The sequence below is a fragment of the Vidua chalybeata genome, chromosome 1, assembly GCF_026979565.1.
Source record: "Vidua chalybeata isolate OUT-0048 chromosome 1, bVidCha1 merged haplotype, whole genome shotgun sequence".
Lineage (NCBI taxonomy): Eukaryota > Metazoa > Chordata > Aves > Passeriformes > Viduidae > Vidua > Vidua chalybeata.
This window is the reverse complement of record NC_071530.1, coordinates 43,231,012-43,258,890: the sequence shown is the minus strand read 5'-3', so window position 1 is coordinate 43,258,890 and position 27,879 is coordinate 43,231,012. Positions and strand designations below refer to the sequence as shown.

General features: G+C 38.0%; 1 protein-coding gene across 4 annotated transcripts in view; it reads left to right on the top strand.

The window, feature by feature from the left end:
• The window catches only part of CPNE4 (copine 4), a 225,567-nt gene that overhangs the window by 173,505 nt on the left and 24,183 nt on the right, over positions 1 to 27,879 (top strand). For all 4 annotated transcript variants that reach the window (XM_053958980.1, XM_053958999.1, XM_053958977.1 and 1 more), the window contains 3 exons: positions 6,699 to 6,785; positions 7,341 to 7,400; positions 12,690 to 12,823. In XM_053958980.1, coding sequence (XP_053814955.1) covers positions 6,699 to 6,785; positions 7,341 to 7,400; positions 12,690 to 12,823 — 281 coding nt within the window. The remainder of the gene's footprint in view (positions 1 to 6,698; positions 6,786 to 7,340; positions 7,401 to 12,689; positions 12,824 to 27,879) is intronic.

Sequence of the window (27,879 nt, the reverse complement as noted above, 5' to 3'; positions counted from 1 at the left end):
ATAAAAACATCTTAGTGCATAGTTTATGTCAACATCCTTTGTGCAACATTAAGTAATGTGATTAGCAGTTGTCAGTTCTTTTCCTTAGTTTTAGCCTCCCTAAAGAAAAAGCACAGTGGTGTGATTACTTTCAATAAAGAGGCTACAGTGCACCTTGAGAAAATTATAGAGAAGGAAGGTGTTTTGCCTTCAAGTAGATGTGTTGCTAGCTATTTCTGATAAGGAAGGCCATATCAGAGAAATGTAATTATATGTGGGTGGGGAGATGAGTAGGTTAAACTTTGTTCCTAGAAGAGACCCTTTCATAGCCTCAGACCAGAAAATATTGTTTTCCATGTAGTACTCCTTTCAGTCAGAGGAATAAAACTACATCCTCCAGCCCCTGGTGTTAACATTCTTTCACATTACATCACAACAGTAAGTGTCGAGTGTCAAAGATGAGGGCCAAAGCCTGGAACTTCATCTCAGTTTCTGTAGAAGCCAGAATAAAGAGTAGGGCTCAGGTCTGGCATCCCTATTTGAGTTGCTAAAGAGATGCAGTGAAGCTTCTTGTTCTGGTTATATTTTCTTTTGTGCAGTAGACTTTACAGCCAGCTACAGTACATTGCTATAGTTCTGTCAAAAGATAATCAAGCGATTGTCGGCCAGGGTTTTTCACTTTCCCAGGAAACTGGAGAGAACTGGAAGGAACATTCATCATTGATAGGGGATCCAGGAACTCTGATTAAGTTTCAGCTGCAAATCTGTGTGGTTTTAAAGGAGACTACACCAGTGGCACAGATCTCCATCTCTGCCCATCAGCAATGTCTGTATTGGCTGGAATCAGCAGCACAAGTTGTCACAGATGCATTAAGCAGTGAGAGTGGGAGTACCACAGTTCGTGCTGGTGAGCAGGATGGACTGTGTGGTATCTGTGAGCTGCTAGTGCTTCTCACCATTTCACCAGCTCACCTCCTCTCTGGAGGGGCTGACAATGATGTTGAAGTTGCCTTTTAATTGTACATAATTCATCCTTCAGAAAGCACAGAGCATTCTGACCCAATCTTCAACCTCCCCCTCTAAAAGTAAAGATATTTTTTTCTTGTAGCCAATCTATCAGCTTCTGCAGAACTGCTTGAGATGGACAAAATGCATATGTGTCAACTGCTTATTTACAGGAGCCAGTGGCGCTTCTAAGACTGTTCCATCCCTAGGCTGTGTACTGATTATCCCCAGTTTTGAATGACAGCCTCAGATGAGCTTACTGGCTTGCCTTGGCTGTGAGATTTCTCAGAAATGTGTGTCTGAGACCAGGCATCATTTAGATAAATGTTGTGAATCTAGCACTGGTGTCTTCTGAGTCGTTGAACCAGTACTCTGTGAAGAGAAAATTTCTTACCTGAATGAGATCACTTGTTTTGATCAGAAGTGGCATAAGTTGTTTATGAATTTCTTTTCTAAATGCGGTATGTCTTGGGTGAGATTTACAAATTTTGAATTATGACTCCTTCAGAGTTTTAGGTGTTCTCCATGGCCAAGAGGACTGAATTCTGAGAAAACTTGCTGGCCTTCTGTTTTAAGAAGACTTTCTGATCATGAACAACCTCAGGATAATAACTTTACGTGTTTCTGTTCCATAAAAATTACATTATGGTTATAGACTGTTATGTTCTGTCACCTAGCCTGCTTTCATACTGACCACCAATAAGAAATGGCACAAAGACATCCTCTTGTTCAAGTGCACATCTTAAGCAGCCCTTGTATGAACTATGGTTTAATGGTGAAATTGGTGGTGTTGGCTTAACAGTTGGACTCAATGATCTTAGAAGTCTTTTCCAACGTGCAATTCTGTGGTTTCATGATCTTCTATTAACACTTTCCACCATTCCAAACTTTATTATTTACTCTTTCACCATAATCTTGACACAAAAAAAAAAAAAAACACAGTAAGAATAACTCTATCCTTATCTTTTTAAGTGAAATACTAATAAATACTCTGAGTTTATTGTGTCTTAGGATTTCTTCCAAGAATACATATATGTTTTTAATATGTGTGTACAGTGGCAGTTTCTCAGGTGTTCTAATATTAATCTATCAAGCATATTTAAACAGGACAAGAAGAAGGTTGAGATTACATAAATGAAAATGCTATTAAAGCTTATCATAGTTGAAAGGAGAAATCCTCTACTGATGAGAACAAAAATCACTTTTTTGGGTTTTTTAATCAAGGCAATAAAGCCAGAGGGAAAAAAGTCAGAGAAATCACCTGGATCCCCATGCAGCAAGGAGTTACATAAGGGAAAAATCTGTTCCTCTATTACATAAAAAATGGACACGTGTGTATTTGCACACACACAAAAGGAGAGAGGAGAAAGAAACTCTGTTGTACTTCTAATCTCCACTGACATTTCCACAAGTTCAAGGTATTATTAGGGAGGGCTTTTCCATCTAGTAGCTCTTCAGATGACTCTGCACCATGAGACTTTAAGCTCTTGGTAATGGACCAAGGTGTTATTGATACCTGTGGACAATTCCAGTTTTATCAGGAGACAGCCCAGTTCACCCAGGACTGTCTGCAACATCAGCAGCTGCCGCTGGCCACAGACAGGGCAGCAGAGGGTGCAGCCACACCAGGCACCTGCCAGATGCCTGTGAGGAGGCAACCATTGGTACAGCCTCAGGAGAGCAGGGGAGCCTGGAGGCTTAGGAGGGGAAACAAGAAATGCTTTAATTTCCACTTCATTCTCTGGGGGCAAGTTTCCAGAGAAAACCTCTGATAGTGATTAAAGGCAGCTCTTCTCTCTTGGTGGATGTATTTCTGGGACAGAAAGAGAAAAAAAAAATTCATAAAATTATCCTGTCCTCTTGCCTAGAGGGATGGCAGGAATAAAGCAGCCCTTCATGTGGGAGGAGATTCAGTTCACATAAAAGAGGTTTGTTTATCTTGAGGCATCAGAAAGAGACAGTGCAGGATATAATGCTGCCTGCTATCGACTGGGGGTTTTGCCCCATCCATTAGACTGCAGTGCCTCCTTTGTCATTCATAAACTGTGCAACTCATTGCAGCAGCTGAACAGGAAGGAAGAAGAGAGAAGTGCAGGGGAGGCAAGAGAACATGTTACTGCCAGCACAAGCTATGCCACAAACATACAATAAGCAATTCAAGCTCTCTAGTCCTTTCCTCACAGGCCTACCCAGTGTCCTGGTGCGCTAGCACTGTCCCAGAGAAAGCATTTGCTATCTGCTATTTGTCTTGCCTTGGGGTACGTGAAACTCTCCTGACACCTTCTGTCCTTTCTCTGAATAGCTTTTGCCACATACTGTCCAAATTTTGCTTCTACAATGGTTGCCTTCATTTAGTCACCTCCACTTCCCTTTGCTGGTGTATGGCAGAAGTGGTTGCATTGTTTGCTTTTCTTTCTCTTCTGAAGGTTTTGTAAGAGAAGGAGTAAGGGTGTTTGGAAAGACAGTATCCTTCAGTGCAGAGTAACATCTCCCATAGAGGGATCTGTGTCTACTCATCACAGGCACAAGAGGATTGGGACCTTCCAAGTGTCAGCATTAGTTCACTGATTCTCATTGAAGAATAGCTGAATGGAGTTTGCTCAGAAATTCTCCACACAGTGGTTTAAATTTAGGCATATAAAAGAAACACCAGCACAGTATAGTCTTGGGAGTCCATTGCCAACATTTTCAACATTACTTAAATTAACAGTAGATAGTTTAAAACCAGGTTGCTTTCTGTTTCAGATTCTCTGTGTTGTTTGATAGGAAAAGAGCTTGCACAGCCCAGAGCTGTCAGGCATTTGGAGGAAATGCTAAGTGACTTTCAGAATGACGAATCCAAACTTCACAATGTTTACCATTAGTGTCAGATTGAGACTATTGCATTAGTTTCCTCTCAACTGAAAAGTTAATTTAAGAGCAAAAATGGATCAATAAAAACAATGTCAGATACCAAATCAATACTGGGAATGTAGGAACAGACTGGAAATTGAGGTTGGCCTCAACAGTGCAAGCAAAATATTGGAGAATTGTTTCTTGTTATTACTTACCTGCTTAGAGCTGTATTCTGAACTCTGTTCTCATTATAAAAGTTGGATAAACAGTAAGACCTGTATAGGGAATTTCCCTCAAATGATGCTTGTTACATCTTTAGCTTCAACTGTGGGAATTGCCAAGGATCCAGAACTGGATCTTGGTGGGTAAGTGAGGACTTAGCTTTGTGTAAAACAGTCTTACTGGCTTTTTTAACCCTATGAACTGGGAAATGTCTTCTCTCTCCTCTCTTATTCCCTATCTTTTGTTATATTATCATCAATTTGCACTTTAATAAGTGCAAAATTGTTCTTTCCTTTTGTTTTCCTACTTTCTGTAAATTTTCTAGTCTGTTCCATCCTTTGCTGTTTTATCCACATAAGCCAATAATGTTAGTGACTTGCACATAGAGTATTTTGATGAGCTTTAGGTAGTTACTGAGAATTGTTATCCATACATCTCAAAATGCTTTGCAAAGTAGATGAACATTCATAATTGCATTTTACACTTAGCAAAGGGAACCTGAAATATTCTTTTCTCTCTTCAAGTTATGTTCTATGCCACTTTGGTCCTTATTTACTATGAACTTCTTCCATAAAAATACCACGGAATTTTCTTTTTTCAGGCTTAAATAATCCTTTTCCTAAGAAGAGAAATTATGTGCATAGTATATGGCTTCATATAGGTCAGGCCTTGTTTAAATATCCACATTGAAAAAATATTTATGTTGGAGGATGCTAAAATTAAGGATGTTCACCTTGGATGTTCAGGGGAAAGCTACTGCACCTCTCCAGTGTACTTCAGTGTCAAAGGGAGGAATGCAAATCCTGTCTCCTATTTTTTCTTTCTATTTGATATATTGCAGTTTATGTAAGAAATACAGACAGCATGATTTCTCTGTAGAAATGCTTTAAGTGTGGAGACAACTGTGTTTTAAACCATTTTGTCTGACAGCAACCTATCAAGATTGGGCAGTGCTTTTGCCTTGCTTTCAGACCCAAATATGAGCTTATTGCACTCCAGTGTTGTGTTGCAGAGCACTCTCTTTGCTGGGAGACAAGGGATTTTATTTCTTGAGCCTGACTGCTTCTCTTGAGTAGAGAAAAAATGTTTATGGAGGATTTCCCCTGAACATGAGGGCCTGTATCTGCCTGTCTTCTCAGTTGGAAAATTTGTTTCACAAGACAAATAACTGAGCTGTAGGCTAGCTGGGAGAGCAAGCAGATGTTCTTCCTGCAGTTGGAACAGTTCTTTTGTCTTTTCCTATTCTTCACTCTGTCACCTGTCTCCATTTCACAGTGATGAATATACCCCTCCTCCCCTGTGCAGAAATGGTCTCATATTTCTCCAAAGCCATATGTTTTGCCTTCCCTTTTTTTTGATGTTTGACAAAATCTCTACATCTGAATACTTCAGAGACATCCAAATAATTGATGTTAGACAGTGGTTTGAATCTCGATGAAATTTCTGGGGCTGAGCACAAAGTAAAAATAGTTTTTGGTGCTCTAACACTTTGCTAAGACATATCACATATGTACCTCACTGAATTATAACACTCAAAGTATCGTACCTCAAAGTATTATAACACTTAGGCAGGTTTTCATTGTAGGCAAAACACTGTAACACTTAAGACATGTTTAATTTCAAAATGTCATCATAGAGATTTTTAGATAATAGATCATTCTGGTTCCTTTTGGAATTGTATTTCTTTCTGTTATCAAGCATCACACGTTTTGAATCCACGCTTGAAAACAGCTCCCTGGAGGGAAATAGTCATGCTATTAAACATACTAGCAGCATATTACAGATAAAAATCTGTATACACAAATGCCAATAGACAATTGCATGTACACATGTATATTTTACTCCCACAGTAAAAGGCATGAATAATACTGTAAACATTAGAGGTGAGGGTCTGAAAGCTTGGCCTTATCTGTCTGCCTAAAACTAGAGGAAGGCAGAACATTTCAAGTGGAAATTATTAAGAACCTGGGAGATATGATAAGAACAAGGAGATGTATTTCAGTAACAAGGTAGGACTGTTGTGCTGTAAAATCGACTATTTGTAAATAAAACTATAAAATAAAATTCAAAAAGGGATCTTAATATATTCTTAGGGATAAATTTCAAATGTATCATTAGTTAGCTGCATCTTTGTGAACATTTTACTGATTTTCTTAACTTTATATTTTGCTATCAGACTTAAAGGGAAAGGGAGATGATTGCTGACCAGAATTTTTCTAATCATGAGTTTAATACAAAACTCAGCATTACTGTGACAACAGTTTTGTAGTTAATACAATGCATCAGGTTACTCTCTCCAGTATTTTCATTTGTATTAAGTTCCTTCTTTTTTTGTCCTCTTAAATGATCTCAAAAGATCCTCAATCTTGCTTATGTAACACCTCAAACTACACTACTGGAAGATGACAACAAATGAATCTGGATGTCTCCCTCAGTGCCACATCCACATGTATATGTTCAAAGACTGATGTTTGCCCTGGTCCTTTTTCTATTAACTATTCTCTGCATAGTTAACAGTTTTCATTTTTTTTCCTCTCTGTGCACCATTATCTGTAATGATTTAGTCAACTGTGGAAATTGGGCAGTGCAGTTTTTGATAATTATGCAATCTGTACATAAAATTTTCCTGCAGAGAATGACTGCTATTTTTTTCACAGGTACAATGGGAATGCATTAACCCCAAGTACAAAGCAAAGAAGAAGAACTACAAGAACTCAGGCATTGTCATCCTTAACCAATGCAAGGTAAATATATGTTTTGCTCTTTGACAATTTCTTCACTAAGCTCTCAGTGATGTATTTTAATGGTACTTGGAACAAAGTGGAACTGCCTGTAGAATAGCAAAGGAAATTATTCCCTACAAAAAGTAAAGGCAAAGACTTGAATCTCAAAAACAAGTTGACCGTCCTCAACTCTTGTTTCATTTCTCTTGCCCTATTCCTGCTCTTGAACAATGGAAAAGACAATACTAAATTCTAACACCTAAATACTCTCCAAATTTGTGTGTATCCCTTCCATTATATCTACAATATTGCTCTTGTTTCTCTTAAACAGCAAAATTTCCTCTGACTTCCCATTGAGATGTTGGTTCTACTTTTTTGTTTTCCTTTCTGTAGGTTTAGAATTTTGATTTTTCTGTTTATAGTTTTGTTTCTGTCTCAAAGTGTATTTAATGATTCTTCCTTTACCTTATTTTCAGTTGGTCCCTCTCCTCCTTCCAATTTATCATTTTTCCAGGCAGTTCTCCTATGTTTTATCAGTACATAGCTAAGTTGAATGTCTTGCTTTCTTGTCTGCAGATACACAAGATGCATTCTTTCTTAGATTATATCATGGGAGGCTGCCAAATACAGTTTACAGTAAGTGTCTTACTTCTCTAACTTATTTTGAAGAAAAGGAATCCCCTTAGATGCCAATTCATTACTTTCAGAGAAATGATTCTTACTTGCCATTCCTTTGTAAATTATTACATTCTTTTGCAAAATGTACTAAGGGCCAGCCTTCCTTTCCAGAATGAGTCCTCTGTTAAAGCAAGTTGTTTCCCCTGAAACAGTGTCATACTGAAAGTCACACACACAAAGATCCAGCCAGGGACTTTTCTCTGTCAGCCTGGGGTAAATGCTGGTGTTTCATATCTCATCCATAGCTACCAAGTAAGATGGCACTACAGGGGGACACAGTTCTAATTTAGAGTGTACTCAGAAGCCATTCAGTTCAAGGAACAGGGTGTAAAAGGATTTGTGGGGCTCTTCAAATACAGAAATACAGTTTTCTGTATTTCCAGTTAATAAAATTAGAAAGATTTAATGATGTGTGGGTTTCATATTTTTTTTGTATCATGTATCTAAAAATTAATATACTTAATATAATGTAGTATGATATATCAGTTTTTCCCACAGCATAGGAATACAGATTGTGGCTCAGTTCCAATCTGGTTTATGTGATTTTTAATTTACACCAACTAAAGGGCTAAAATCTAATGCACAAAGGTAATATTCTTCCTCTGGAGATCTTTTCTTTTCCTATAGCATCCTGCCCTATTTCTGCTCCTACATAAAAAGTAGCAGACATTGGATGCTACTGACATGTTCCATTTCACATTTTCCAGTCAAGCCTTCATTTTCCAAAAAGATTTGACAAAAAAGAAAGATTTTTTTTAATATTACCAGAAAGTTCTAGCAGCAGCTACAGACAGTTGTGGATTGTCTTCTTGTGTACAGATCAGCTTTTTGAAGTGTTAAACATGGACTTTGACCATACTCATTGCAAACTCATTGGATAGCACCCAGAACTGAGGACTCTGTTTTGGTTTTGAAGGAAATACCTTTTGCAGTGGACAAAGATCTTCGTAATTGTCTTCTTTCATGTAAAGCATACTGTGTAATTACTTCTCTGCCTTACCTGGCTACTTTTTTTTTTATCCCCACATACCAGCAATGTGCATTTCTCCTTCAAGTCTGAAACTTGGCAGTCACTGGAAACCTCTTTAATTTATCTTTTCTGACATTTCCTCCCTAAAATATGACTGGAAGAACTCAATTACCAAATGTATTCAAGGTCATTATCAGAAGGACGTTAATGCTTTCATGTTATATTTGAAAGCCTTTTCTAATAAGGGCATGTGGTTAGGCACATGCAAGACCAGTTTGTATGCATTTCCCACAACTCCAGCTCAAGAACAGGAGCACCACCGCCATTAGAAAGTATCTAGGGATTTACATATTAAGTTACAGCTTTTCAAACTCTGATTCTTCATAACTGTTTTCCAATGGAAGAGCAAGTTCTTAGGGCAAGGAAGGGTTATGGCAATTTGCTTGCCTTTTATTTACTTGTCACAGATTTCCTATTAGTAGGCTGCAAAACACAAGTTTGAAAGTGGTAGGGCAAGTGGGTTAAAGTGGGTAATGGCTTCTACTGTGTTTTTCTGTATTTTATTTTACTAAAATGAAACAAACAATTGGTTAGAGAAAGCTCATTTTCAAGGATGGGCAATGAGGACATAAAGGAAATAAAAGATTTGTTATACTGTCAACCACAGGGATCCCTGAATTACTGTTGCCCTTAATGGTGAATCCACAGTATTGTGTAAGCTCATCAGTATCAAATTTCAACCTGCAAGGACTCAGGGTAAGCCATTGTGACATCTCTGTACCTATGGCTGTCTGCATGCATAACCCAGTGGTTCTACTCAACATCGTCACAAACTGGCTCTCCACATATTTTCCTCCACTCTTCTTCCAGCAGTCCTCAGCACAGAGCGGTTGTGAGATGTGTTGTTGTTTTCCAAAATTAATTCTCCAGTGGTCACTGAAACAAAAGGATGCAGCCTGCTGGGGAGATATTCCATTCTCCCTTATTTTCTGCATGCATCATATAATCTCCTCTTCACATAGTCCTAATGTGATTAATTCAGACCACTGAATCAGAGGAGGCCTATTTCTTGGACTTTCCCAGATTTCCATTTTTTCTAACTGTAGTGGTTTTGGGATTGTTTGAAACTCTCCTGATAGGTGTATTGTTGCTGTCGTCCTAATATTAATGACGTTTCTGCTGAGCTCATGCTGTGTACAGGCAGTATGATACAACTGTGATTTGAAAGGGCACTTGCTGAGGGAGGGAAACTGGGATGCTAGGCACACATTTGGTAACAAAAAGCTGCAGTGTGATGTACCTGCTAATTTAAGGCACTAATGGAAGCCTTGGTAACATCATGCTGTGCATTCTTTGTATCTTGATTGTAGAAACATGGTTTGTAGTTAGAAAGAATGTCTTGGAAAAATGAAAGTAAACTTTTCCTTCGCTTAACAACCAGTTATTAAGAAGCTTTCATCTATAGAGATCAATAGTGCTGATTCCAGCCCTCTATTTTTATGCCCAGCTTATTGCCAAACACTGGATCTCTTATCAGACAGTGTACCCTGCTGCAGAAGAAGTGTTCAGAGGTTGGCAGTGCAAATGGGTCTGTAGTCAGAAGACATTTTCATCACTTCAGGAAGTACAGCAGAAAGGATGTGTAACATGCATAAAAGGAGTTGTAATAGAAAGATATATTGGACAGATACTCTCTTAGGCAGGTCACAGTGTTGGGCAGCCTGATTTGTTGCTGACAGATCTAGCAGGAGGTCCCAGCTATGTAGGATGTTTTGAGTGAAGTGAAAATCACCCTTTTACAAGTGTGAGGATAAAAAAAGAAGCTGGTACTGGGTGTAGTTATTGCCCTGTTATGCTCTTACTTAACTGAGGGAAGATGACTGCTACACTGGAACGGATACATTTAAAGATAAGCAGATAAAATCAAGTGCACGCACAATAAGAAAGATTCCTACTTTACTACCCAAAAGATAAGCTCAATTGTGATATTAACATAACTTTTGTCATATATTAACTTATTTTCACAAATCCTTATCCAATGTATTTGCACAAGACCTTGGTCCTGCTGGGTAATGCTAAAGGAGCAGAGCTCTGCATTGTTATTTTGAAATCATGGCAATTTACAGCGGTCATCTTTTTTATAAGTCCTCCCTGTGGGAGTCAAACAGAGATTTGGATCAAATTCAAGAAGCATGCTGCATCCAAGTACAAATATTCATAAATTCTTCATCACAGGAAATTAGGATATTTTTTTACTTTTCAGCAGACCTCTACTGCAAAGACCATTTCCAAAAGGAAGCTTGTTCCAGGAAGTTTTTTTTTTTTTTTGCTTTCACAAACACTAAGCACAGGCTTTTTTCCAAGCTCATGAAACTCACTCCTTATTCCTACTCCATATTCTTGATTTAACTTCCAAAGCAGTTAGCCATAAAGAGAGATTTGTCCAGATCTGTTTGAGGTGTCACTAAAGTCTTTTTAATGTGTTTTAGTGTTTTGGGATTGTCAGTAAAAACACCTACTTTAAACAATTTTACTGGAATCCCCTTCGCTTCCCTATCACACACAGTGGCATTTTTGTGCCTTCTGTAATCAAATTAAGGTTGAATTATTATCAGAGAAAATATACTTATTTTTAAGAAAATATGCATACCTTAAATAAGATTTTTTACATGGAATTCTCTTGGGTTTCACAAACCACTAGTGTTGCTTTCTTTCTCAGTTAAATATGTGTAATGTTTCCTCAGTTATGTGCCCTCACAAATGAAGTCATGGGAGGTTCTCCGTTGATTTATTCAAGTTAAATCCAGATATCATTTTTGGAAAAAGATCTATGTGGAAAACAAACTCAGTGCTTCGGTGCCTGAACAGTGAGTAGGAAGCAGAGGTGAAAGATTACTCTGACTTGCAAGCCAAAAAGCTCATCTCTCTTCTGACTAAATGTGGTGAGGTGCCAGAGGTTCATGCATTATCAAGGCAAAGAAGGGATTTCCAAGGCTACTAGAGGTTAGTTTCTTCAGCTAAAAGATAGAGATGAAAAATCAGAACCAGTGGAGGAAAGCCAACTCGGGTTGACCTAGTATGATATTTCCCTTTAAATTTTTAGCAACAAAAACAAGTTTCAGAAGGACTGTGCATTTTTTTAAGGAAGCATGAAAATGTCATGTTTCATTTTCATTTTGAAGCTGCATAAAGTAATGTTCCCTGTGCCAAGCTGAGGCTGCAGCTGGGGAAGCTGAACATTTGCAAAAGCAAACTGTGCCTTCAGAGTTCTTTTTGCAGTCTTTAGCAATACTCTTTCTTACCTTTCAGCTACACTTTAAAACTGAAATCTGAACTTGCTGCATTTGTCTATTGAATATTCAGGTGTAATGGGTGTTTTAAAGAAATAGGTTATTGGACACATGGACATTTTATAAATTGCTTTGTTCCCTCTGTAAGACCCTTGGGATTCTTGTTGCTCCTCTTAGGAATTCTTAAACAGCATTCAGCAGAGGACTTTCTGATCCATAACAAAGGAAGATGCATGCCAGAGCCTACCTTCAGTGAGAAATATAAAGAGTATTTTAAAAGGGAGAAATTAATTTTAATGTGATTCATTAATACTTGCTTTTTTCATTGACTACTGCCCACAATCTTCTCTAAGGTCTTTCAAAAACGACAACAAAAAATCTTTGCAGGATTCAAGCTTTATTTTTTTACCCTGCAGCTCATGTTTAAGCTTGCTATCAACTGTGAAATTGGGACGGTTAATTTTTAATGCTTAGATGTTTTGAAGAGAAAAAATACCAGACAAGCAATATCTACTACTACAGCCACAGCAACGATTAAAATAGCTAAGAAACGTCCCTAACTGGAATTCTACTTTATAGTTTTAGTAGGACTTGTAACTCTCTACAGACATTTTTGCTGCAAAGCTTTTATGTCCTGAATGTCACCTGAGCTGGAATAATTTAATTAAATATGAGAAGCTAGAGATAGTTAATTTGATTCATTTGTATTAGAACATCATTTTCCCCATAGAATAGCAATGCAGGTAATTTTTTACCTAATTATGCCATTTTAGTTTTATTACCTCTTATGTTATAAACTGTAATTTGCTTCTACATATATTTACCAGTACAAACCTAATTCCAGTTTGATTAAGTACACTGTAAAATTGTTGTGAGGCTGCTGTCTCTTTGCTGCAGCAGATTACTTCTGGTAAAGATATATAGTTGATGTAGGTGTGTTTATGCTCAGAAGAGCTCTGCAGCACATTGACTCCTCTTCTTTTCCAGGTAGCTATAGATTTCACTGCATCGAACGGTGACCCTAGGAACAGCTGCTCGCTGCACTACATCCACCCCTATCAGCCCAATGAGTACCTGAAAGCTTTGGTGGCTGTTGGGGAGATTTGCCAAGACTATGACAGGTAAATAACCACGTTTGATTACAGAGTTGTCTTTAGAAAGTGTTTTCACAGTGTGAAATTAATGACTGCCTGTAGCTGGCTGCAGAGGCTCCATGTTTAGGCACTTATAAAGAATGACAGAAAGATTAGTCTACCGTAACCTGCTTTTGAGAGTGACACTGGGTTTAGATTAGTTTCATGATAAAGAAAGGCACAATTCTTGGCTGTTTGCCTGATTTGTGTGTTCAGTTTTAGGTTTGTATTCTCATGTTAAAATTACACGTTAGAGTGGATTTTTCATGCGTTCAAGATTAACAACTTGGAGCCAGTTTTGCAGATGCTGGCAGCATCCTTTCTGATACACTTGGGAGTCTGTGCCCTATTCTACTGAAAAGTGTTCCTGAGACATTGACTTTGAAACTGAATTTGTAGTTACCTAAACTGCTTATTGATGATGTCTATTTTTAGAAGTAAACCCATGGTCTTTTCCACTGGTCTCCTGGCCTGTCGAACATTGCACTCCCTTCTAAAATAAATGTAGAAAGGTAGTGTGTGTACACAACATGCCTTTAAATAAATAAACAAATGCAAGTTATTGGACCAAATATGCTTTGATTACATTATGTACTTCTGTTGCTTTCAAATACGCTGCCTGCTTCTATCAAATTAATTGCCCATTATTAATTTAATTACCAAGTGCGTTTCCTTTAAATGTTCTTTCTCTGGTGGTGAGACACAGTATCTTACACAGCTGTTCTTTCTAATATTTGCACATATGATAGATATCTACCCACCACTTTGCCATATGTAAACACCAGATCTTAAGAAAACAATTGTCTTTCCAGTCAAATTTGAGTTAAACTTTCTGTATAAATTGTGGAGTGACTCCAGACTATGGTTTGCATGTTACATGTTGCATATACCAACTAGCCTGCTCAGAGGCACTTCCATTTGCATGGTAATGAAATGTCTTCTCAAAGAATGACAAAAATACTGTTCTGATATGAGTTCTGTAAGAATTTGATGGTCAGATTTAGTCAAAGAGTCTGAGAAAATTAATATTTTATTGTAAGTGAGCTGAGAATTCCCCAGTGATTATGCAGTAATTTAATAATTACTGGCAATAACTCAGAACATTAATGAACTTCAAAAAATAGGGAAAGGAGTAAAAAGGGCTGGTTTATGCACACAGAATTTTTGATTTCACCATTTAAATTGTATTTTTTTTAGAAAATTAAGTAGTTAAGTGGCCCAGTCCCTTCTATACGGAAACACTAACTCCAAATCAGGATTTTTTTCTCAATAAGTATATTTCAATCAGTACCAAAAAAATAGCCAGTAATTTTGTAAATGAAATCATCAGCATCATTCTGTTCTATTGTGCTGCAAAAAATGCCTATTGATGCTAATCAGCACAACTGAGGGTCTATGAGCTATCATCTAGGGCTGAACAAAAGCCAGTTGTTTTCCCATGAAGATGTCACCTTTTGGGCATGAGTTTGACCTGTGCATGTTCTCAAGCTGTAACAGTATCAGTATATTCCCATGGACAAGTTGATTCAACATGGTCAGTGCTTTCTGATCAAAATGTCAAGTGAGGACCTTTTCCTTATACTTGCACATTTTGAATCCAGTAAATTGGAAAAGAGAATTTTAAATTTTTCAAAAGAAGGAAAGGAATTAGGAGGAGCAAGCCTTCACTCAACATGACCTACAGGTTCTGTATAGACCTTTTTTGTGTTGAGTTGCAGCCTTTGTATATCTGAGCAAATATAACCTACAAAGCAAATCTTCTGTGTATACACTTAAAAAAAAATACAAATTCAGTAAAAATCTGAAACATGGCACGCATCCATAACTGCTCCAGTGAGTCCACTTGTGCTTCAGATAATGGAGCAGGACATCTGTTTCCAGATTAAGACAATCCAGAGGTAAAAAGAAACAAACTTGCTAAACCTATGCAACCTAAGGGCTGTTTAGAGCCAGAGTGTCATCATTTGCTTGGAGGCATGTATTTATTAAGATTAGAATATGAGATCACACAATAGTAGTGCTCTTATGTGAAGTTTTATAGTTTGTACCCATCAATTATCTCAAATAGGCAGAACTGGCTGATTTCAGTCCAAACCAAGAAAAATAGAGTGATTTTACCTCGGTCTCAGGATTAATTGCATTAAATTAAAGAATAGATGCATTTGCATCTATTTCAATCTAGATTGTATTTGCATCAAATGAAAGAATAGATGAGTAATGTAAAATCTGTTGTTTGCAATACTTTTTGCATTCCAATAGTAGAGCCGTAGAATTCTATGTACTTTTGCTACTTATATAAGCAGACTGGTTTTTATTAATTGTAAAAAAACCACCCTGTATGGTTATTAATTAAAATACTTCCTTCATTAGAAACATTCAAATTTATTTATGTTGTAGGAGGAATTGGATTGGCAAGTAATAACATAGAGAGACTACACTCAAAATGCAAAATTTTCTTTTATAAACTCTAGCTAGTTTGATCAATTAAGCCAAATCTTCTCATAATCTAGGTTTCTGTACATAACAACCTAACATAATGCATCTGTAAGCAATTAATGCTCCAAATTAAGTGTTACCTCACATCTCTAGGTACAGTAGAATAAACCCTGATCATCCAAGAGCACTTTTATCCATATGATTCAGATATTCCTGAAACAGTTAAATGAGCAGCACTGTTTTGCATAGTAAAGCGTGAAAGAATGAGATTCGTTCTTTTATCAGCAATATTCAGAGAATGAGAGAGACAGTGATTATTATCCTGATTGTAGAATTGCTGCAGTCCTGTAGGAATAGCCCAATCTGATAATGATAAGGGAAATGGAAGAGCTATTCACCTGCACAAAATACTTAATACTTTATCTATATGGTAGCATTGTTTCAGGCTATAAAAACGTTTTTCATAAGAGTGAAGACAGAGTATGCAGGTGATATAACCAGTGGCTAAGCAACAGCAGCAGTGGATCATAGAGGAAGGAGAACTATTCATTAGTTTAAAGGAATTAGGTTCTAAAATGCAGTTAGAAATACTGGAAAGGGGGAAACACATTAAAAACTTGAAAATAAGCAGACAGCTTCATGGAGAATAATTTATTTTAAGATAAATGACTCACGAATATTTAAAAACAACCTCACGAAGTAATAAGTGAGAAATATGTATTTCTGTTTAAATATTTTCAGACACTTTCTTTTACATTAAAAGTTACATAACTGGTGCAATTTTACCTTGAAATTGTGCAAGTCCAGTCCACCTTTTTTAGCACAGAGAAACAGGGGAAAATGATGAAAAATCACTGGGCACTAAAGTGCTTAATATTAAAAGATCTGCTTCTGTATCGTTTCATGTTTATTGTTTTACCTCAGTAATTTCTGTATTGAGTTCTCTGTATCAGAAGTCAAATAAAATGGTTTCTGGTGACCAGCAATACCAGCCTAGCCAGGATCCTGAAAAATCAGTTGCTCACCACTGTAAATATGTATATTCCCTCTACATGTTTTGCACAATGAGTTAGCAAGTTTACTTAAGGCAGTTAGGGTAAATCAAACTCTCTGTGCTGGCTTAGGTCTTCTAAGCTTCAACAACTCTGATTGAACAATAGTTTTGGTCACCCATTTGTTTTGGAGCCTGGTGGAGATCCCTGCAAGAGAATGCTGTTTTCCAAGGGTAGGTGGCAGGTGTGTTGTTGCTTGTTGAATACCCAGATATGAGGAAAGGCAAACTCATTCAACAATTGAAATAAAGGATCTGTGACTAAAATCTTATAAAAGCCATGAAGCTCTCTTAAGTTCTATAAAAATTTTGAATGTGTCTTGTTCTGCATGGCAGCTCCTCCCCAAAGCTTTTCAATTTGTATCATAAAACTGCACCCTGATTGGCATGCAACAACAACACCATTTTGGAAGCCAGAGAAGCTTATGGCTAAACTGGGGAATCAGGGAACATTTGCTTTCCCCTTTTGTCCCAGCATAACGTCTGGCCATGTCCTGACTGCAAGTCAGGACCTGAACTACCTCTTTGTATATAAAACTAGAGTTCTACTCGTGTGTACACTAATATATAGATATGCATATAACATAGAGCTATTAAATATACTTATGTATGTACAATACTTAGTGTTAATACAGAGCCATTCAGTAAAAAAAAAAAAAAATTGATTTCTCTTTTGTGCTGTTTACATCTTCCCTTTGTGCAGAACAAAGCCATGAGCCACAATAACAGTGCTCACAGTTTATTAAAATGGCTGGTGCTTTGATCTTAATGATTTGTTTTACCGGTGCTGGAATGCAAGCAAGTAGCCATGAGTGTAGCTCATCTTTCATTCTGCAGTGATTGCTGTTTCTATCAAAGGAAAAATGGGCTGGAATGGGACTGCAAATAGCTTGTTTGCAAGGATAAATGTTTTCCTTGTACACAATGCTAAAGGCTGAAACACTTCCTAAATGATCTTACATTATTGCAGGTTTTAATGATGTTATTGTGGGTGAAGCCCATGGCAGGTCTTGCAAATCTGCTCCTCACTTTTAAATCTGATTTCTGCAGTTCGTAGTTTTTCTTTTGCTTGTGCTTATTAAGAATCTCATTAAATTACATTAAATATTTATCTTTGCATTAAAACTTCTGTTCTGAATCAGCAAGACACTAGAGCTTATTATCTAATCCCATTGAATTCAGTCTGACTCAAGCAAATCCTGAGGTATTATGCAAAGTATAGCTGGCACTACATGGAATTAAGAGTTTTACTGAATTTGAACTTGAATTGTTTGCCTCCCACACAAATGTCCACTGTCTCCCATTTACCTGGCTGATTTTTTTGATTTTTTTTTTCCTACACTTAGTTTTACATTTGTGCATACATTCAGATTCTTCATTGGATTAATAAAAAGCATTCACAAACAAGTAGGAGAATTTGGTTTTGTGTGGTCAAATCAATACTCATTCATTGAAAAAGACAAGATTAGATGTACTTTATCAAATGCTTTTACTGCATTATCAAATGCAAAAGCATTTACTGCATTGGATATTTGTGGAACTTCCTATTCTTGATGGGCCATCCCCATTCTTATCTAGGCACTCAATGCATGATTCCATGTATTTGACCACATAGTTTTGTAAAATCCTGTCAAATTTATCTTCGTTTCATTCAAAATTTGTTTCAAAATAGTCTTAGTTCTTAATTATTTTAAATATCTCTGTTAATTCATTCACTTTTAAAGATACTGCAGATTTTTCTTCACTTTCAAGAACCTTTGAAACATGTGGAAGATAAACTTCTCTTTCCTGACACTAATGTTTTCTTTTCATTTAGGCAAATAGTCTCCTTAACTCTAAATCCTCAAGTAGCTCCTTGAAAATGACATTCACACTGAGATTGTATGTTAACAAATAAACTGCTTGTGTAAAACATACTTGACTAGCAACCTCCCCAAAGGCCATTAATGAGCAAAGAGCACATTATTCCTGCAAAGGGCAGAAATTATTTATGTGTAGAGCTCTACAAAATACTTAAGAATGAAAATTTAGAAGCTAGACCACATTCCACAAAAGACACAAAGCTCCTGAAGTCAGTCTGAGTTGCATCATTGCCTTCTGCAAACAATGAATGGCAGCAGTTGCTGATTAAATGCAAAAAATGCTCTTTATAGTTTCTTTTTCATATTTTAGGCCTGAGCAAGTATGTTCACTATGATTGAAAACTGTATATAAGCCCTTCCTTCTCTGTAAACTGCACTTCAAATTTTAGAAGGGAAAAAAAAGGAAAGGAGAAAATAAAAGGACCGGAGTTCCCAGCCCAGCATGTTGCTTTTGGTGTAGATCTAAGAAGTGAAAAAAATATCAGCCTGAGGAGTTCCAACTGTCCCAGAAATATTTTTTCCTGAGGTACCAGCAGAGGGCAGTTGGGGAGGGGAAAGAGAACAAGGGATTTGTAACACAGTATCTGTTATGGAAATAATATATAAATCAATGCAATTACTCCCAAATACAAATATCAATCCATACTTAAATTCTGTGGTTTCAATTAAGGCTTTAAGTGGAGAGATATCCCAGAGTTTGCACCTTTCTTTAGTAATCAGAAGCTTATGTCCAAGAATCACTTAACAGGTCACTTCATCCTGAAGCTCTGTCTGGGTTTGTGGATGAAGACTCAGAAAGCTACCTTGACTGGAAGGATCTGTCTTAAGTACCTTGAAGTAATTTTGCCAGACACAAAGAGAAAAACAGAAACTTGCTTTGATTGTGATAGTAGTACAATAGTAGTTCATTAAAACTGAAGCAAAAGAATGATGCCTAGAATTACTGGCACTATATCTGACATTAAATATTTCATGAACTTCCTACATAGAGCTGTAGATGTTAAAATTTTATCTACTCATGTAGATCAATAAATAAAAATATGCTTAATTATTAAGCATCTCTCTTTATCACTTTAATTACAGAAACAACCTTTCTGGAGGCTGTTTAGCAAAAAAGCTGATTAGCATATCTAAACAAGTTTAAAAATCTTCAGGGAAAAGACATGTATCTTTTTATTTAGTGCTTTAAAAGGACCAAATTTGCATAGACATACAACAAAAGAAGAATTGAGAAACAGTAACTTGTACAGAAAAACTTGTAGCTTATGTTTGTCAACAAGCTGAGGTGTGGGTAAACATGTTCTGAAGTGTTTGGATAACCCAGGTCTAGAACTGCACTGGCCAAAAGGAATCACTCATAGTTTCCATTTTCAAACTGCAGCGAAAATCCTTGGATTTAACAGCTGAGGACCTAGACTGGCACCATTACATAATGAATACAAACATATTCAGTATTTGACCTTGTAGAACCTGTCATTTGTAGACTGCTGCCACATAAGGGTTCCCACATCACCAAGGGGTTTCCACAATCACCACTTTTTATCCCAAGAATCAGTACAGGAGAATTAGTCTCATACACCAGCTGTGTTGGGAAGATGACTTCATAATGGCTTCTTTTGCAAATGTACATACATACAAACATTTGCGGGTGTGTGCATGTATTTAAACACATGCATACACATTTATACACATCTATGCAGGCCCTTATCTAGGCAGATCCTGTCAATTCTTACAGCTCTGCCTTTTCTATTGCCAAGTGTTCAGCTTTGTGTCTTCTTTGTGCCTTTTCTCCCTTCTCCCAGGAACTCAATTCCTATGCACCAACCACAAGCAGTCCCTTCCAAGTTTCTTTTGTTAAGAAACTGCTTAGCTGCAGCTTTCTCCAAATGCTTTTCAGACCTCTGCTGCATTCTGTCAGCTGGTAGAAACCTGAAAATCTGAATCTTCTACATGGCTTTTCTGTGCAGTCTGTACTATTTCTCAGTTTAGCTTGAAACCTTCTCTGAAGAGCATTGGTCAGTGCAGTACTTGACACTTTTCTGCAACTGTGCAAACTGGTACTGTAGGGATTCCACTGTCAAAAGTCCTTTCTGAAGAAAACTACATGACATGTAAATCCCTGCAAAAATTGCATTCCACCTACTGCTGTAGAAACCATACATCTGTGTAAACAAGAAGTAAATACGCATAAGTAAAGGAGCAATTTCTGTTGTCATTTTCACTGATGCCATTTGATACTTATCTAGTGCACCTTTAGTCAATGCAATCATTTCCACAATTTCAGAAGCATTACTTTCCTCCTTGCATTGTTAAGGATATAACTAGTTTAGTCAACCATTCCATTATAGTGGGGTATAGCTGAGAATTATTCACATTTGGAAACCCATCTGTGGGGTAAATGAACACCATGCCTAAGTTGACCTTGAGAGGTTTATGTATCTAATTGCTCTCAGTTAAAGCTAGACAATTCTTGTGAATTAGGTTGCATTTATTATCTTACTATCACCCCCAAATTACTGTGAAATTGACCTTGGTCAGAGATCCCAAATTATCAGATGAACAGAAGATAGTAGCCTGTTTCCTCCTGCATATTCAGTGATGCCTAGCTGAATGTGTGTAGTCACCAATACACTTCAATTATGGTATTGCTCTAACTTCTTTTGTTAGTGTTCTTCATTTTGACTTAATTTCATTCCAATTTTGGTAAAATTACCAAGTGATCATTTGATCACTTTAAGTCACTGTATCATCTCTATAAAGGTTTTATCCTGCTCATCCTAGAAAGTTCATTTGTACTTTGAGAGCATTTGATGAGAATTCCTCTCCCATCAGCCCTCTCTATATATATATGTATATGTCAATGCAGTCCTGTTATCCCCTCTTCCCAGCACACCCCTTATGGACAGATATTTTCTGATATAAAGTTGCTGCAGAGCAAGATCTTTTACCAACCCTTTTCAAAGTAATTTGTAAAAAGGACAGAATTATGTGCATATGTGGTAGCAAATCTTTTGTTCTTGTGGTTGCCTAGTGCAGTACACACTTGTGGTTTAGGAGGGCTGGGCCCCATCACTGTTCAGTCTGGGGTTCTTCACAAGCTGTACCATACCTGATGGAATTCAGCCTCCTGCCTGCAGTGTAGCCTTCAAGACATGTTGGATTTTAAACATCTGAGATTACAGTTTGTGTGAGAATTACCTTTTCAGCGATGGTACAGTTTTCTATTCATAATCCCACAGAAAAGCCAAATCACTATATATAGAATTAGTGTTTTGGAAGGTTTAGAGACATATGCCAATCCCTCAAAATAAAAGACTGTCTGAAAACTGCCGAGTTTGAGAAGTTAAAGACAACTCGTTGTAGCTTCTTGCAGCATCTCCTTTCCTAGTTTATTCCCAGTTGTAGAGTCCCATTTCTTTTTCAAGATGCATTTTACTGAATTGGGTCATTCATGTAGGCATAAATCAGGTCATTGCAATTTATTTGTTATCTTGCAGGGAAGCTTGACATTTTGTCTCACCTTCCTGAGTATGTTATTTTATTAGGCTAGCCTTCTAGCAAGTGATAGATCTCGCTGCCATTTCCTTTTGCTTAACCTACTCCTCCCTAAAGCTCTAGTGACTTTTTCTGTGTGTATTCCACAGCCTATGAATTTCTGAGTTTACTTGGCATTTTTGCCCTGCAGAGCTTCTTTTGCAATTCTTTTAATGTTAACAAGGGGAAGTTTAAATCCATTGTACCTGGATTTGGCTTTGTTAGTTATTTCATGAGTTGATGCCTTTTGGTGGTTAGCTTCAGGGAATCTGTATTCCCCTGCTTCATTAACTATTTCTCCCTCAGGTGAGACAAGCTTGCTTCATATTTTTGAAACACAATTACATGACAGCATGTATTCAGCAGATTCCAGCTCCCCTAAGGTGCCTGAGACCTGTAATTAAAGATAATGAGTGAATTTTAATGTCAGGATTTCGCACCCAATGACGTAGCATCTCTGTGACAGTCCAGATGATGATGTACTGTTGCAGTGATTTACCATTTATTTGCATGCTCCCAGACCTCTTTTGTGACTAAGATGTATGATAATCATCCTTGCTACTCCACTGGAACTCCCTGTGCATTATGGACTGAACGCCAAGCTGTGTTAGGCACAGGGCAAGCTTGATGCAACACACAGTAACCTGGCCAAAACCAGGGATGTGGTTGTATTAAACCAGACATAACCACACAGTGAAAATGTGGTGACAGAGAAGCAATCCCTTAGGGAAGAATCCAGGTCAGTGGGTGAAAACACTGCTACTGCTGAACTCCGAACTGGTCTTTCTGAATCTGACTGGGGCAGGCTGAGAGCTGGACCACAGCCTGGCTCTGCATCCTGGAGGAGCACAGGTGCAAGACTGCAAGTGGTGAAATGGATGGGCTCTGGTTCCTTCAACTGAAATGGTTTTATTTAGCCCTATTTGATCACAGAATCATGGGATGGCGTGGGTTGCAAGGGACCTTAAGGATCATCCCCATGCCAGATCATGTCCTTTATTTGCCTAGGTCTGCTTGGAAAGCGGGAGCTGAAAATGTTTAAATATTTCAAATTATTTCTGTATTTTCTTTGGAACTGCTGTTAATCCCTGTAAGCTGTTATGATTCAGAATTTGCTGGCATCAAGCCCTTGTCAGATAAGTACTAAATAATATACTCAGAACATGATTCATTCATATGCTTTAGAAAAGAAACAATTCAGCTTGTCGTCTTCCAGTTCATTCCCTGTACATGAAAGATTACAATTTTAATTGAGTTTACAGATAGCTCTATTTTGTTTGTGGTGTTTGCTGTTTTCTCTTCTGTCTTTTTCCTTTACCTTTTCCGAGCTGTTCTCCTCCTTCCTCTTTCTGTGCCCCTTTCCCCTCCTTCTTTCTCTCCTCATAGTCACACCTTTTTCAATTACATGTGTAACACACCTCCCTTTTTAATTTTGCCAATTTGAAATTTCTTACTAACAGAGGAAAATTATCTGATTTCATAATGAAAAAAGTATGTCATGCAGAGAGGATCCACAGTTTATTCTTTTAAGACTGGAATTGAAAATGAAAGGCAAAATAATTGATTTTGCTGCCTCCAGTACTTTTAAAATATCTCCCTGGTAGTTCTGATCTGACCTAAGACCAAAATTACAAGTGACAGCTTAATATCCAGGGATTCTAGTCTGGTATTCTCCTTGCAAGCTGTAAATTTCAGCTTGTCAGGTATCTGTGAGATTACATCCCCATATTGAGCAAGGTCGAATAAGGAAAAGTTTGGAAAACCTGAAGACAAAAATCTAAAATCCCACCATGTTTATACCACCTAGCCAGATTTTGAGAACAGTGAAATTGGAAAGCATCCGGTTTATGCTTTTATTTTTCTTATTTGTTTCTACTAAAAGTGAGCTCTTACTGTTTTTCACTCCTCACTCCGTGTTTTTTCCTTCCCCCCACTCACTGCATCATCAGTACTGTTTGTGCTACTGTGTTGCTCTAGCATAAAGTGAGCAGGTTTTCATGCTATGGTCTCCAAGGTCAGTAAAGTAGCATCCATACAAATGCTGTATTGAATTCAGGAGAATTAACTTAAGAACAGCTATAGCTACATACCAAGGGGCTTTAATGGGAACCAATAAAATCAGTCCCGAACAAGTTGTGTAAGTGGCTAGCTAGGAGTTAATCTTTCAGAGTTAATAAATTCAGAATTAATATAGAATGGCTTGAGCCTTTTTTTCTCCATACAATTAAGAACCCAGATTCCAAATTTCAGTCTTTAAAAGCAACTGATCTTCAGAGAGCATAGTCTTGACAACCTTTTTGAATACAGGTATTGCTGCACTGCTGAATAGCTGAAGCATCATCTGACCTGAGGCTTCTGAGGAGGTTGCAAAATGTCTTTAATGTCTGACTAATTAATTTTACCTACCTCCATCTCATTAATAGGAATAGCAAATCCTTTTCAGAATAAATGTAATACCCTGGTTTCAATGATACCCCATGTCAGAAGGCACCAGGGGTTAATGAGACAGGATTTTGAAATGTTCATTATTTTGTCTCTTTATAATAGGCATATTTCTTTCCTTCCAGTAGCACTAGGCTTCCTAGTGAAATAGAAAACAGGATCATTATCTGTATCACTTCTACCAATTTACAAAACTGTAGTATTACCTCTATTCATCTCTTTTCCTGTATGTGCAGTACACCTCAGTGATATCTTTCTTCTCTCTGCCCCTGTTAGTGTTTTGATTTGTCATTGCTCTTGCTCTGCTTCCACTAGATAGCTTGAAAGATGGGTATTTAAAACTGAGCAATGTCCCAAAAGGACAATATGGGATATTTTCAGATATTATTTTCTGCTAAGTGTTATAACCTCTGCTATGAGGTTACTGACAAACATTTTTCTAAGTGGTTGTATTTCTGTTCAGAAGACTGCAGTCTTGGAGCCCTGACAATTAATTTCTGTATGCATTAATTTACATTGATCAATATGAACACTGAACCTGAACCCTCTCCCTGATTTTTCTTTCAGGGTATAACATAGATATGCTCAGTCTTGGGTATCTTTCAGTAATATACGCATGTTTGACTGAAAAAGTATCAGAAGTCACATACATCTATGCTTGCATGACGACTCATGGTCCTTAAATAACCGGGTATAAAATTCAGAGTCTGATGCTTTTGCTTTTTTGATCTTCATGTCAAGTACTTCAGCTTTTTAAAAGTTATGCCACATTTAAATTTTCAAGGGAACCTATGTAAAACAAAGAAAATATAAAAGGTGAAGTAGACCTGATGGAGTAATTTTGTAAACATTCTGCCAAGTCACAGTCCTCTTTTTCTTACTCGATTCTGTAAGTTTCAGGTTCTAGAGAACCAGTTTTATTTTTCCAGTTGCATGTTTCTCTGCCATCCTTTACCAATCTTTATCAGCAGGACAGTGCAGGCAGTCTCCTCTTATGTGCCAAGGACACTGGCCATCTTTAAACAAAACAAGTCAAAGGTCCTGAGGTTACTTGAGGCCAAGGACATGACACTGCCCATGTCCTTGTGTCTCAGCTTTCTTCCTCCCAGTACAAACTGGTGATGCCCAAACTGAATTGGAAGCAGTGTCAGTCACAGCTGGACCTGATGCCTTGTGAAGGCTGACCTAGAACAGAGGCTAGACAGAGTTAAAGAATAAAGCAGGTATTTATTAAAAGGCCTCAATGGATACACCTTGGGCAGTAGAAGAGCCCAGTGAAGGCTACACCCAAGATGAACCCAAAATGGTCACAAAATGGATGACAGGTCATGAGGTCTCTCACTTTCCTAAGTTCTGGTCCATTTGCATATTGGAGTTAAGTGTCCAGTTATAGCTTTAGATTATGAAGTCCCATCCTTCTTGTTTTTCTCTCTTCATTCCACCATTGTTTATGCTCTTGGGCCTGAGATTTGGATTGGTTGTCCTTGGTCCCCAGCTAGAGAAGGAATTGTTTTGTCTACCCACTCTGCAAAGAGAGCTTACCATCCCCCAGCATGAAGCTCAGAACTACACACCAAAGCAGCACAGAATCTGAAAAATACAAACCCTGAGGTTTGGTCTGAGGCCATCAGACCCAGCACTGTCCCTGGGAAGTCTCTAAGGGTGCTGGTTGGCAGGAGCCAGTGCTGCACCAGCGAGGGTGCTCACAGATCATATCTGTGGCTATGTCCCATTGCTTCAGCCAGGGTCACAGGCCTATTTCCTGCTATAAATGACACCCAAATGTCTGAGCAAGCACTATGAAGAAAAAGAAAACTGGTTCTCACTTTTCTTCTTTCAAGTGAGTTTAAATTACAAAGAAAAGCCATTAGAGCAGATCCCTTTCCTACTGAAATGCCAGGCTGGGAAATAGGGCTGGAGTCTCTGATGCATGTGATTCACCCCTGAGGCAGAAGAAAACCTTCTTTTCATTTTCTGACTGTAGTTTAAGCCCCTGGATGGCCTAACCCTTGACATAGCTTCCCGAAGCTGGGAAGCTGCTCTGCTTTCTTCTGCATGCTGCCCTGATAGCCCTGGGTCCTTTAGAGCAGCTCTGTCACACCATTAAAAGGATTTTCCTGGGAGTGAGAGAGTTCTTGTCTGAGCTTCTGGGTCACCTTTTCCCTGCTGTGTCTCAGTCGTGCAGGACAAGCAGAATGAGGGCAGCAGGTTCAGCTGGTGGATTTGTTTCTCATGTGATCAAGTGAAGAGTGGAAGGGAAGACTATTGGGGGTTATATTGTAAAAAAACCGCTGAGCCATTAAACTGCTCATTTACTAAAGAGTGAGACCTTTGTATTAGCTAAACATTTTGTTTTGTGTGATAGCACAAAGTGGAAAGTATTCCATACATTTAAATTTTATTTTTATTCTGAAAGCTATCAGCTGCAATTTCTGAGATGTGGTCAGGGGATGACATGGTGATCTTTTTTATGCAAGGGATGTCATGAGTGTCAAAAGTTTCCCTTCTTACCTTAAAAATCAAGTTCAAATATCACATGAGAGTTGATTCATTTGTCCTAGCAACTTAAATAAGATTACCAGAGGTATGGGTTAAATTCTGGTTACCTAATGAGAGTGTGGAGCTATTCTGGCTGAGACAACAGAAAGTACTAAGAACAGAAGACCCCAGGACACCCCTCCTCTCTTAGAGCTCATGTACTTCCCTCTAAAAACAGCCATATGGAACCCCATCCTGAGGGGGTACATGATCCTGCTTCACTCTTTCACAATGTAATGGTTGCACTTTCTCAAAAAGGAGATGTGGGAGATTTTAACATAAAGACAAGTGTCCTGACTGTGGAGGTAAGGTATTCTGGGTGCAGAATAACAGTGGGGGCTGTGCCACTGTGTGACTGGGAATGTGGGAGTCTTGCCACCAGAAGGAGAATCCAGGCTGCTGGAGGAATGACTTATTGCTGTCTCTGAATTGCTGCAGAGCAGAAGATGGAGCTGTAGATACAAGAGTGCCTACACTTGTCTACACTCCAGAAACACTGCAGTAGAATTCAGGCACTGGATGGGTTCAGGCATCTCCCAGTTGTATAACTGCTGCCAACATTGAACTTAGACACTTATGTTCTACCTAAGTAAAATTCTAAGTGAAATTCTTTTTTAGTCTTTGTTTGTTCTTGCCCCAAATCAATTAACTGCAGCTCCACAGAGTTTGATTTTCTAATCCAGCCATCAATTAATCATTTATGTAAAACAAGATTTCCCCCCCGCCCTCAGATTCTTTTCTAATGGTTTCTTGTTTCTTGCCCTCAAAGTGTGTGCCAGAATTCCCTGCATCCATTTGTAAGGGCTTTCCCACTTCCAGAAGTGTTTAATCAAAGAGAATGCTATCAGCAGGTGGTTAGCATCGAATGTCAGCAGCTACTTCATTTCTGACATCTCTTGGGGAAAAAAAATGTTTCATTACCATGCAAATGATGTTAGTCTTCCTTTCCAAGATCCATTGTCACATGGCATAACATATGGTACACAGAACTGTGCTCCCAAGATTTATGCAGCAGTGGGGACACAGTTCTGCTTTAAGTTTTTCTTTAGCTTGTATCAGAAATATCATGGTGCCTTTAACAGCCTATGCCAGACAAAAGAACCGAGCAGCTTTAATGGGTGGTATTATCTTTTTGGAATATATCTGGGATGTGAATTATTCAGTTGATACTTGGAGTGGCC